Here is a 14,144-nt window from a genome sequence, read left to right on the forward strand (position 1 = left end):
AACATGAACAAAAAAGTCAGCCATGACACATAGAGCACTGGGTATAGAAAATGAATACACCTGTGTTTGTTTTGACTTCAGAAGCAAAACTGCTTATGCAAACAATGTATAACAAAATGGTGCACCCATTTACAGACAGGTTAGATTCCAAACAACTTTACTAAGTGTTTCCTAATTGGAAGTGATCTTAAGCAAATGACTAATTGAGCCTGTGCAGAATGGGAAGGCAATGGTGTGCTTTTTGCCTTCATGAATTACATGTTTATCTCCATAAAAAGTTAGTCTTTGCCTGATTCATGCAGGATTAGATAGCAGTAACTTTAATTTAGGACTTTGCAGCTTGTACTACTCGAAGCTGTACAGGGACTAGAGTCCCCAAAGCTTCTTTAAAACATACAACGTTTTATTTTATTATGTGTGGGTGTGTGAATGTGTGTGCAAGAGCAGCAAGCACTTGTGACCACCCAGTCACTTCCAGGCTCCCCCAAAATATAACAATGTAAATGAAAGTTTTCACTCTAGCTTGTTGAGCCCCAGGTGCTCACGGCTTCTCTGCGGGATTTGAAGATGCAGCTCGTAGGCATGTTAGCAGCACATAGCAAAGCTGAATCACTCCCATTTCTGAGCCTGTGCTGTCTGTAAATACCTGAGTAGCAGCTGTGTGATTTTTCACAATTGCCTTCCTCTATTCGCTCTGTTCAGAGGGACTGTTGTATGATGGATTTAAAAATTTGCACATATTCTTAAGTTAAACCTTTCTTTCTTTGGATGACTTTTTTTCGGGTACACTAACAAGAGTCTATGAAGGGGCCCAACTGAGGCAGAGCAGTCTCTTGAAGCTGACCTATGCACCTTTCCAAGGCAGCCACAGAGAACACATAAACTGTAAGCATATGGCAATGGGTTTTTGATCCTACTGCACATACTGGCTTTGGGGGAGCCTAGGCAGTTTGGATGCTCACCTTACTAAACCTGGATGGAGGTGGGCGGTCCTTGGACTTCCCACAGGGCAGGGAACCATGATTGCTCTTCGAGCTGAAGAGGGAGGGGGACTTGATTGGGGGAGGGGGAGGGAAATGGGAGGCGGTGGCGGGGAGGAGGCAGAAATCCTTAATAAATAAATAAATTTAAAAAAATAAGAAAGAAAAAAGAAAAAAAAGAATCCAAAATGTAACTAATTGAAAGACAGTCTGACCACTGGGAATTTGTGTTCTAGAAGTCAAAAGACCTTAGTTTGGGAAATCGCCAACTTCTGTTATGTGAGAGAAATTACTCGATATCTTTGAATATAGGTATCTTTTTTTCAGATTGTGGCTAAATTACACAAAAAGATCTCTAAGGTTTCTTTCATTCTGAATTAAGCATCAAGCCATTTAGAAGGCAGAACAGCATCTCATCCGGTGGAGCATCTGCTTGATGTTATAATTGAGTGTGTTAGATTGTCTCAGTCAGAGAGCATACATGTTTTCTTTATCCAAATCGGGGTTATTTTTAACCAACCATTGTCCACATGGCCTATATTCTCTGAACACATACTTTATGCCTCTCAGGCTTGTAGGATATATGTATCTTCTTAATTTCTGAGATTGGAGTATAATTACAAATTTACTCCATCCCATTTTCTCCCTTCAAATCCTTCCATATACCTCTCCTCGCTCTCCTGCAAATTCATAGCGTCTTCTTTCATTAATTGTTACTGCATGCATACTTGCATGTGTATATGTATATCCATGTATATTCCTAATTATCCCCTGCTCAGTACAAGTAACATTATTTGTATGTCTGTTTCATAGCTGATGGTTTGGCATTGAATGGTCCATCGGTATACCCTTTCCTAAAGAGTATCATCTCTCATGCTTCTAGCTTTTCTCAGTTGCCTATAATTTTTTTTTTTTTGTGTGTGTGTGTGTAGGTTTGAGGTCTTGCAAGCCTTTTCCATCTACTGTGGCATGCCCATCTGAAATCTGTTATTTTATTTATTACATAGGCCTCAGTTATTATACTTTTTGCCTTAACATTAACTTACTTTTGCCTTGTAGTCCAAAAATCACGATATACTAAAACTTTACTTTGAATAAAACATTTCAGCATATTCTGTGAAGGAAATATGAAGAATATTTTTTTTGCTCATGAAGAAATATTGTTATCAACATATAATCATGAAATGATAAACTAACAAAACATGCAAACAAGACTATTATCATGGAAAATTGTTGGAATGGATCGCTCAAGTTAGAGGGCCTGATGACCTCTTGTAATTCATATGCAAGCTTGGTTTAACCCACTTGTGGCTTAGAGGCTAATGAAATTTTATTCTGTACCAGGCTTCTCATCAGGTTTTAGTGGTAAGAGATGGCCTAGTGCAGCCCACTGAGGAGTTTTAATTGACACTGTGCAGTGAACACTCACACCATGCTTGACACAATACAATGAACACATTTGTCCATAAAAAGTTAAGAGAAGAAAGGCAGCTTTTCATCGAACATTGTGATAATTTTCTCTGCTTCTAGTTTAGTGAGACATAAAGCACACATTGTCACATCTAAAGTATTTGTGTCAAATAAATTTAACCCAAACTTAATTAAGAATTTAGAATGCAAATTCTAATTACGAGGAAATTAGAAAAGCAAACTGGTTGATACCACAAGGAAGCATCGGACAAGAACAAAAGGCAGAACTATCTAAAGACTGTTAGTTTGACCGCTTCAACAAGCCAATAGCATCCAAACTTCAAAGGAAGCATGGCTGTTTTTGACTAAAAGCGACTTATAAGTCATAATTACCACAAACTCTGCATTGACGCATATAAAACAAGATAATATTCTGGCCTGTGTAAAACAAGCATAAATTCTATGAAGACAAAATGTAATTTGAGGGTAGACTGGCCATTAGGAGATATTAGAACAACATTAATCTTGGGGGCTAATATGATGTTGGAAATAGCCTGTTTATAACAGTGGTTGGGTGGAAGGTCATAATATCTTAATTCACATTATTAATGCAGGGGTAAAAATGAATGAATGATAAGAATATGGATGATAAAGTTATAAGATGAATATATTTATTTACACTTTTTTAATTTTTCTCCTTTAAAATATCACACTTGTTAAAAAGATGAGTAAAAGAGTTTATCTGAAGTTAGTTAGTGAAACCTAGGGGATGGGGAGATGGCTCGGGGATTAAGAGCACTGACTGCTCTTCCAGAGGATCCTAGTTCAATTCCCAGCTCCTCCATGACAGTTCACATTTGTCTGCAACTCCAGTTTCAGGGGATCTGACACCCTCGCACATTTATGCATGCAGGCCAAACACGAATGCACATATAAAGAAATAAATCTTTAAAGAAAGTTTGTGAAATTTAGATAGATTGATATGACATAAAAGAGAGTTGGAAGGGGGTGAGTTTTTGCAGGCATACGCAGGAGATTGGAATCTCTGCTGACAGCAGTTTGGCATCCCGCTGATACCAGCAAACTGCATCAGAAGCAGAAAGCAGGGCAAGAGCATGATTCCTATGTCTAATCTTTTCAATGGCTCCTCACAGGACCAAGATGACCTTAACCAAAATTAAAAATGATGTCCTCTTGCTGGTAAAGAAGCATGTAGCCATGTGAATTCACTGAAGCACAACTAGAAAACCTCAAACTATTCCCATGTGAGAGTAACCATGGTCTTCCTTTGTGCAGAGTGGCAGAATATGGTACCCACAGCAGAGATCTGAAGCCGTGGGTAATTGCCCTTCTCACGGTGCTTGCCTTGATGATGGTAGCAGCGACCATTGGACTTCTGGCTCACGTCTTAATCTCTGGTAGGAAGAATTGGTAATTTATCTTCCCCACACAGGGCAGCATGATTTGCAAGTCTGTAAATGGGATCCATATTTGCACCTGGGACTGTCCCCACTCAGATTATTTTAAAGCTTAGTCCGTCATTTCCTTAACAAATAATTATGTAAATACTTTTCTGGATGTGTATGGTACAGCATTCAACAAAGTATAGAAGATTCTCACTTGCTGAGGTACAATATTCTTTAGAATCTACATATAATACCCCAAATAGTCATTTTTCATGGGCTACTGGCAGTCAGACCAAGCAAATCTTACCACTTGCTGCACATCAAGATGAAAGACTATGATAAATGTGCTACCAAAATTGGTGCTTCTGCTTTTGACCGTTGCTCTCTATCCAGTAGAATTTCTATGGAAAAAAAAAAACACTATGAAAAGAAAGAAAGTAGTGAATTTTAAAATCACAGATAAACTATGACACAATATTATTACTTTCTCTTAAAAATTACTCTTCCCCAAACTGTATTTAATAATTTTGTGTTTATTGTTTAATATGTTTATATTAATACAAATAATAAATTTTTAATTTCCCTCTCCATTTAATCTTTCTTTGCTAAATATAAACCATTTACATTTTTGACAAATCTCCACAATGAACACTCAGATGATGATGATGTGTGATTAAAATGAGTAGCTCATGCTGCTTACTTGAATGGCTTTATCTGATGGCATCTTTAAAGACTTGATGAGGCCAGCACTCTTAGGAGAGTATAATGACTTTCTACCATATTCCGAGTCTCATACTCAAAACCCAGTAGTAGTTTCTACCAATGACAAAGACCCATGCACAAGTCAGTTCATTTGATTGTACAGAAACATCTTTAACTGTGAAGTACTGTTTGACAACAGACTCTAATCTCTTTACTTTCATTCCTGATGAGCAGACAGTGAGCTCTGTTACAGACTGTTTTTACTTGGGATCTCTGATAGCATTTTTCTTGTCATTTCCTTCACTGTACTTTTTCTTGTGATTTCCTTCACTATACTTGGATCTTTCACCACAAGTAAAAGTATACAAGAATGCTCATTTACTTACCTGTGTTCATGGATGGTGCACACTTCAACAACAACAAAGCACATGAAAACATAACAATGAACATCCAAGCTCTAGGGCCACACTGTAAGATTGAAACTTTCAGAAAGACCACCTACTAGTTGTATAGCAAACATGATGGTGTCTTACTCTGCTCCTTTATAAAATGGAAGCGATGCCAATCTCAAGAAACTGCAATTATGAACAAATGATACATGGGATGGCATGACAGAACAGTGTTCTGTATATATTCAACTATTGTTAACATAAAACTATTAATAAAAGGAAGCTTGGTGATATATTTAAGACTTCATTTCAGGTCCTTTATAGTTACGTCTTATATCTTGAAGTCTGCATTGATTATGGATTTTCTATATTTCATTATCTTCACAGGCCAGAAAATGGAGTATTATCAAGGAACCTTTACAATTTCAGATATTCACGTCATTAGCAGTTCAGAACAAAAGAGCTCAAATCAGCTGAAGGACTTACAGGAGGCGAATGAAGATTTGGTAAGTCAGATAAATTTATCTTATCATAGAATACTGCAAGAATTATTTCCAAAATTATAATTTTCCAACCACTCACATTAGCATCATCTTGTAGCTTTCTAGCCCTCTAGCTCAGACCTGTTTATTCTACATTTCAAGAGATGTATAGATAGAGTTGGGGTAAGAGAATATGCCTGTCTAATAAATGGGGGTTCGGACTCAAATATCTCCTTTAAGACAAGGGATTGTATGCTAAGGTGTCAGAACAATTGTTTCCCTTATTTCTCTAGTTTCCTAATAGAGAAAGTCTAACGACACTGGATTCGATGACAACATATTTTCTTGTAAGACCACACTACACAGTTTTTAAAATGGATACAAAAAGATAACAAAATACCAATTTTTCCCTCTAAATGTGTTACTAATGGCAAGAAGCCCAGATTTACTATGTAATATTTACAGTTAATGCTAACAGTTTTGTTAACGCTGGTGTCCAGTAGGCTCTACAAAGGAGAAATGTTTATGTTGTTAAAGTTGTATTATGAATGTCCATGAATCCTCACTCAAAAACAGCTCAGATTAACTTATCAGAAGAATACACAGAAGTTAAGTCACTTAAAGGGGAATTGATAATTATATTTGAAATATAAGAAATTAATACATTTTATATATTGAGGTATATATGAAATATGATTGAATTTCATACTTTAGTCAAGACTTTTTTCCTTAAATCATCCCCTTTCTCAAATCTGTTGTCCTTTTAATCATGCCACCATGTTCCTGAATGCAGCATCCTCAGCTGCATCATGGCTACAGTAATGGTATAGATCATGTTTCTAATGTGTATTCTCAATTCACATTATGCTGCGCATCTTTTTCCATCTTGTATCCTCGTGTGCCAACATATAATTTATGTTCACAGATTGTTGTATGTTCTCTCATACTTTTATACCCAGAATATCATGGGCAATGGCCTTTGCAATAAATTGTTGAGGAATTCCAGAATGTGAATGAGCGACTGTGAATGTATGAGTGTGCATACGCATGTGTGTGTGTCCCAGTATCTCCCAAGTCTTCTTACCTCAAGTGACTTCATAAAGCTTTCTGATGTGTGTGTTTCATACTAGAAAAAATAATTTTTTTGAATGATAAAAAATGTTACTACTTTTTGAGAAACTTAAAACTTGTCTTACTTAGTCTGCATTCAGACTAATTGTTGTTACTGTTTAAATACATAATAACTAATAAACTCTACCTCTAATGACTTGACTTAAATAGATATGATTGCAACAGATCTGAAAATAAATGAACAACATATGAACTCACTGAGACTGAGCATCATGCAGAGGGCCTGCATGGGTCTGAACCATGTCTTCTATGTTTATATTATGGCTTCCAGGTTAGAGTATTTATGGGATTTCTGAGTGTGCAAATGAATGAATCTCTGATTCTGGTGCCTTCTCTTTGTTTCTTTTCCTTCTGTTTGTTTGTCTTGTCCAATTCCGGTGATTAGTTTTTACTCTATCTCATTTTATTATCTTTCATTATTTAAAAAATAATAAATTTAGGGAGAGGGTTGAAGGGAAGGAGAGGCGGGGGAGCAGAGAAAAATGTGGAGCTCAATAAAATTAAAAATAAATACAGTAAAACTATAAAAAATATTAAATTTAAAAAATAACAAAATTTGGACATACGAGTGTCACAGAAACTGAGTTTGAAAGTACATTTTCAAGAACCAGTTATATTGAGTTTCTAGGCATAAAAATACATCAGGGACAGAAATTGAGTTAAATAATAACATTTTATTCTCACAGGCATATTCAGAGCCTCTTGTGGTTGTCTCTATTTATGGACATTTGTATTAACCAGCTAAGCGATGGCACCATGTGACCTGCTACATATAATGTCCTTATTCTCATAAAATGCATATTTGCACATCTTTCCTCACATTGGTTGTGTTACGCCTTTCTTGCTTTGATAGCAAAAACACCATAGACAGGGAAACTTAAACAACAAACTTTTATTTCAAATAGATTCGGAAGTTCAGGAGTTTAATATCAAGGTCGTAGTAGACTTAGTATCTGGTGAAAACCCACTTCTTGGTCATAGAAAACTTCCTTCATAATGGAAAGGAATAATTATTACTTTTCCCTAAACGGGAACCAAAATACCTGACAGAGATAACTTAAGGGAAAAATATTTATTTTATCTCAGCCCATAGTTGATTGGTCCCATGCACCTTAGCGAACATCAGAGCTGGGGTGATATGACACAGGTCATGTTTTCACATCACAGTAGGCAAGAAGCTAGAACACGGTATAGCCAGGGACTGGAAAGAACCTTCAAAGAGCCTACTTGCCCCAGTCTGTGACTAGTGGCCTACTTTGGCTAGCTAGATCTCACTTGCTAGAAGGCCCATATCCTCCCAAATAGTGCTATCAGCTAGGTAGAAAGCTTTCCAAACATGAGCCTGTTGAAGACGTTTGCTATTTAAACTCTAGCAGGAATACACGAACCTTTAGTCTACTTCATATAATTTGCAATTATTCTTTTTCTTTTCTTGGCATTATTTGCTAACCTAATAGGAATAAGTAGCACTCTTTTCTTAGTCATGATTTAAGTCACACTTTGCAAATCACGAATAAATTCGTACCTTATTTGTTTTGGGGTTCTTCTTTCTACAAATTCTCTGGACAGAGAGAAAAATGTATAGCTCAATAAGATCAATTAAAAAGAATAATTTTCTGGACGTATTTTTGCCGTATGTTTTTATTTTTGCTGTTTGATTACATTTTTTAGGAGTTACATATAATTTTTAGACACTAAGTGTGTATTTGGTATAGACATCATCTCCTTTTTCTTCTGTTTGTACTGCTGATGAAATGAAAATCTATGCCATCATACTGATTTTCTTAGCCCTTTGACTGCTTTGAATCATAAAAACATTGTACTGTATTTTCTTCTGTGAACTTTACTATTTTGTATTTAATATTATGTCTTTAATTTATCTAGTGAATATTTTCAAGTGTGGCGTTAGGTGAGGGGCCAGTTTTCAGACACTGCCCAATGAACTCGTTTTCAGAAACAACCAACTAAGCAACCTAAGCTTTTCTGAATATGTAATACGGGTATTGAGCTTACTGCTTTTCTTGGCACATCTGTCTTTCAGAAAAGGAAGTAGGCTCTGTCTTCTCAAACTGTTGCAATCTCTTCGGGAAGATGTGAGTAATACAGCTGGAGTCAAACAGCAGGACATGATATAATTAAGGATTAAATTGTGTGTAAGGGACAATAAGTAGAGGAGAATATCAAAGATAGGGGAGCTCAAGGAAGCGCCCCACGAACAGGAAAGCTTTGTATTATCTCACTCTTACTTAAATGCTGCAGGTGTATCCCCCTCCCCTACAAAGTTTGCTTTGGAGGACTTCCTGGAAGGGTTCATGCTCCATGCTGAGTCACTCCTCTTAATAGTTGCTAAATCCTAATGAGTAAAACCAGATCCTTCTCCCTCCTCTCTGGACACGAACTAGATCACCAAGAAGGATGAGCTGCAGATCTTGTTCTGCCTCATAGTTTTCACTTTACTGATTTGGATGGGAATGGAGATGTAAAAGTAAATTGAGTTCATGCCCCAGGATTGCTAGAACTCATCGCAGCTCCACGAAATGATGTGACAGAAGTAGCTGTCCCCTCACATCCCTTAGAGAAGGCTGGTGTCCTGACTCCAGGAAAGATATTCCTTAAGTTATTATCAAGTTATCTCCAGTATCCCCAAGATGGAAATATTAATAAGCCAAAAAGGCATGTAGTACACTTAATTTACTAAGCATCACAGCTCAGCCTGAACAACGCTAAAAACACCCAGAACATATATAGTAACCTAGAATTGGACAAAATAATCTCACACAAAGCCTATTTTATAATAATGATGGGTGGCTCAGGTCATTTACTAGATATTCATATGGAAAATCACTAAAACACATTACAATGTAGAGTATTGTTGACCACCATGAGAGCATCTCACATCCATACTGCTAATCCAAGAAAAGATTGAAATTCAACATTTGTAGGAGGAAGGGGCTGCTTGTTCATCCCGACCCTCCCCCCAGGCTACCTTACACCTGAAATAACAACATAGAAAAATGTATTAATTAAATCACTGCTTGGCCTATTCGCTCTAACTTCTTATTGGATAACTCTTCACCTTAGTTTAACCCATTTCTATTAATCTATATATCGCCACGTGGCAGTGGCTTACTGGGAAAGATTCAGCATATCTGTCTCTGAAGGCTCCATGGTGTCTCTCCCTGGCTTGCCTTCTTTCTCCCAGAATTCAGCTCCATCTCCCTGCCTACCTAAGTTCTGCCCTGTCAACGTGGCCAAGGCAGTTTCTTTATTCATTAACCAATGAAAGCAACACACAAACAGAAAGACCTCCCACACCAAACATTCAAACTATAGTTTCTGCCAAATGTCCAGCTTTCACACTACTGTAAAGTCAAAACCAAAGGAAAACCCACAAGTGGAGTCACTGTAGATATCACAATCAATGATTTACTTGACTTCCATCCTAGTGTTATGAGGATCAATAGAAACATTGACAGTGGTAGATATCATAATCAATGACATTCTTAACTTCTATCCAAGTCTTATGAGAATCAATAGAGAAATATTGACAATGCTTTACTTAGCAAATATTTTTAGAAATATCAAAAACATTTAAATTCATAGGATCAGGATCACTATACATATGGAAGTTACAAACTTGTCATACCATAACAACAGTAATAATATATAATATAAAGCAACACCTTGAGTATTTTATACATATTACTCCACTTAATACTTAATGACAATCTTTTTGGGGGAAATAAATTACAACCTCAATTTTACAGGTGAGAACACGAAAATACAGAAAACCTAACTTGCTCAAGGTCATGCATTTTGATTATTTGGTTAAACGATACAGTGAGCCTTTGAAAGCAGACATTATGATTCCAGATGCCACGTTCTTAGTGAGCATCTGTCCCCAGGACAGTGATTGTGTGTGAGAATCACCTATGTGAGTTTGCTTTCTGTAGATTATCCCTCAAATTCCCAGAACCTCTTTTGCTTCTTGCACATTATTCTCTGACAGTTATTCTGCTCACATTAGATTGCAACCAATGGCAACAATTGAAATTTGAAGTTTTCTTCAGTTTCCCCATCCCCAGGCAATGAGAATCTGCTCCCCAATGCCAAAGATGTTCTAAATTTTGCCTTATTTATTCTTTGTTTGTTTTGTTTTGAGACAGGTTTTCTCTGTGTAACCTTGGCTGTCCTGGAACTCGCTCTGTAGACCAAGCAGACCCTGAACTCAGATGTCCTTCTGCCTCTGCCTTTCTGGTGCTGGAATTAAAAGCATGTGCCACCAGAAACAGGGCTCAGAATTACCCTCAAATTATCTTTGAGATTTTTGTATTGAGAATAGCGACAAGGAACTTGGAAATAGATAGTCATTATTTTAAAAATTATTCTAGAAACAATCCTAATTAGAAGACAGAGTAAAGGATTGGGCTCTGATGTACATCACAGAATAATTGCTACTGAGAAAAAACAGCTGGAACATGATGATAATGAACTTAATCTCAACAACAGTGTCCGAGAAACTCAGAGAGACAAGAGAGATGCCCACTGCTTGGATTGGAGCTATGGCTGAAATAAGACATTGAATTTGGAAGGTCAAAGAAAATTTAAAAAAAAAAAATTAAAAAAAAAGACCAAAGACAGGCATTGTGGTGCAACCCAGTAATCACAAATCTGAGGCCGCCCTTAGCTACATGGTGAGATCGTAATAATAATTGATAGTTAACAGAAACAAGGACACAGTTCATGCTCAGAGGCTTGAGAATACAGGAATGGAAAGTAGCTGAATGCTTGCAAAGGACTCAGATTTGTATCCCTTCTGAAACTAAAGTAGGTGTGCTTGGATGGGTTGATGTGTATGACTACAGACCTGTCGCATGTGAATCCTGTCAGGGAAGAAGATAAGTGTTGTATATTTCATGTCTAATCTTTATCAGTGTAAGAGGGATGCTTTTATCCTCCTATGTCAGAGAACTAAGCCTCTGGGTTCAGACTTCAAATGTGGCCTCTTTCTAGTAAATTGTTCTCCCAGTATGGGCAGAGTCAGCTAAAGTGGAAGACAACACTGGTAAAACCTATTGAATTCTTTCATTTAGTTTTTTTTATGTCAAAAATATTCTAAATAATTTTCTTAACCAATATACTAGAGTTACTTATTATGTAAAGGTGTTCTCATCTTCATTTCCTGGCTTTAGTATTTCTCAAGTGAAGCAGAAGTAGAGAGAGTGTTGATGAATACAGTGCTACATGTCTGTATAGCACGAATAATCTGCAGCTGAAGGAAGCCTGCACATGAGTGTGCTCTTTGAGGAAAGGTTTCTGAGACAGGCGTCTCTAAACAGGATAGATGTAGAATTACAGCGCAGTCTTCATTCCTCCAGATAGTCTGTAATTAATTTGGATTATTAATCCATTATTTTGAAACATAGTAACACACTGGACAATGAGAAAAGAGACTGAATAAAATTTCTTTCTGTCTCCCCTCTCTCTCATAATCAAATTTAGAGATTTAAAAGATAGCCACCCTGGAGAAGATAGGAGCCTTCTACATGGTAACTTCTCTCCCTTGCTTTGAAATTCCTGATGCTAAATTTCTTTAGTACTGTTTGAAATAGATGCATATTCGATCCTTCTTTTGAAAGATAATTTTTAGATCCGGAGTTTTGAGGCACACTGAACTTTATCTTTATATTGTTTAACGGTAACCTTTTAATTTTGACATATTTTCTTTGACTCCCCATCTCAGGAATAGTAACCAAGTTGGGATCAGGCTACCTAGTACACTAAAGCCAGCAATGTGTGATTAAGGCATCCTGTAAAAAGGCATTGAAAAAGAGCAGTGCCACCAAAGAAACTGGCAACATCGTGAAACAGCACAGCCCATTTAGTGATCTCATTGCCTATTGATTTAAGGTAATCAGAAAGTCACACAGCCATGTCTCTCCACCCACATATCCAGATCTCAGAAGACACTGGATCCAGCTTCTTTCTCCAGTCGATCCAGCACTGTGTTCAAAGCCAGGAGAAGTAGACCTTATCTGTCCAGTGATGCTGGCAATGCTTTAGATGTTATCTGGTGCTCAGGGTGGCTATCTTCGACCCAGCCTGGAAGGAAGGATTTGCAGCTAACTTCAAAAAAAAAAAAAAAAGTGGGGGTGGGGTGGGAAATGGCTCAGTCAGTAAAGCGCTCACTGTGTAAACCACCAGGCATGGAAGCTTCTGGACTAGGGAGGCAGAATACAGTTTCCCTGGATCTCACTGCCCAGGCAGCCTAGCTGAATCAGTGAGGTTCAGGGATTGAGGAAGCCACCTAACACTGACCTCTGGCCTCCAGACTCACTTGCACGTGAGGCATCCTGAATTTCCAGTCAGTATAATAACTGTTAGTGGATTGCCATAAAAGCTCCCAGGATCGTGCCATTTATTTTTGGCAGGCCTTTGTAGTTGATGGCCCTCTTAGGCACAGCGTGCTGCCCACGGTGGTGAAGAGCTCTTGGTGCAAACCTACTTGTGTGCTCATCCTTGGGTCAGTGCTGTGAGGGCATTAGCAAGCTGAAGCTGGCCAGCCTGGCCCAATCTGAGTCTGTGGCTCACAGTTGTGTCAGCTAGGGCACTCATTTCCTCATTCAAATAATGCGGGTAATAATAGCAATCACCTCTGATTGTTGAGGAAGCATGTGTGCTCAAATGCATGGGAGTTTGAACTTAGTGCACAGATAGCAGACGATAGTGATAATGACTCCTGCATTTACCACGTGTACACTTATGATGGAGCAACTTGCCTCAAGGAAGCCAACTTCTGGGAAAAGCCATGAGAAGAAGAGAAGAAGAAAGAAATCCCTTCAAATAGTTCACATGCTTTTGTGTGTGTGTATGTGTGTATGTGTGTGTGTATAGAAGCATTGATCTCAGCCTGATGTAAGAGACACTCTTAAACCTATCCTAGAACTTTCCTTGTAAATGCAAGACTTTCTGATGCAAAATTTATTTCTCGCTTTTATTTGTTTATTCGACAACATGCAACATGACTATCACTGCAAAGTGCTGGACTGGATATTACAGACCATGAAAACAAAATCACCATGGTTACTTGTAATTCTTTACAGTTTATAAAAGAAATAACACACTTATGCAAATAGATATACAAATAGGTAGAAGGTGTAGATTGCATAAGAAAAACCCAGACAGTAGGAAATAAGATTAGCTTGAGAATAAACTAATCTTACAATATAATAATCTTATAATAATAAACTAAACCCCAAATTAATGCCCTGAGAGAGATGCCCCCAAGAGTAACTGATTCAGAGAAGCAAGACTACCAGAAAGTAGAAGGACTCAATAGGTCAAAGGTCAAGTACTCAGGACAATGGAGGTCAGGGCTGGAAGGTACTTGTGTGTGGAGGGCTGAACAGGAAGCCTGGCAGCAGTCTGGGGGGTCCTTGAATATTGTTGAGGTGCACAAAGCTTCAAATTTTCTTGATTCCCTGTTTTTACTGGCATCATCCCTGTAGCACCAGTAACTTCAACTAAGCTTTACTAAAACTAAAGGTATTTATTTATTTATTTATTTATTTATTTATTTATTTATTTATTTATTATGTATACAATATTCTGTCTGTGTGTATGCCTGCAGGCCAGAAGAGGGCA

At 37.6% G+C, this 14,144-nt stretch overlaps 1 protein-coding gene across 1 annotated transcript in view; it reads left to right on the forward strand.

Moving 5' to 3' along the window:
• Positions 1-14,144, forward strand: part of Tmprss11a (transmembrane serine protease 11A) — a 36,627-nt gene that overhangs the window by 3,028 nt on the left and 19,455 nt on the right. Inside the window, exons 2-3 of the mRNA XM_005359435.1 lie at positions 3,687-3,808; positions 5,275-5,393. Coding sequence (XP_005359492.1) covers positions 3,687-3,808; positions 5,275-5,393 — 241 coding nt within the window. The remainder of the gene's footprint in view (positions 1-3,686; positions 3,809-5,274; positions 5,394-14,144) is intronic.

This window comes from Microtus ochrogaster, linkage group LG1, assembly GCF_000317375.1.
Source record: "Microtus ochrogaster isolate Prairie Vole_2 linkage group LG1, MicOch1.0, whole genome shotgun sequence".
In the NCBI taxonomy this organism is placed as follows: domain Eukaryota; kingdom Metazoa; phylum Chordata; class Mammalia; order Rodentia; family Cricetidae; genus Microtus; species Microtus ochrogaster.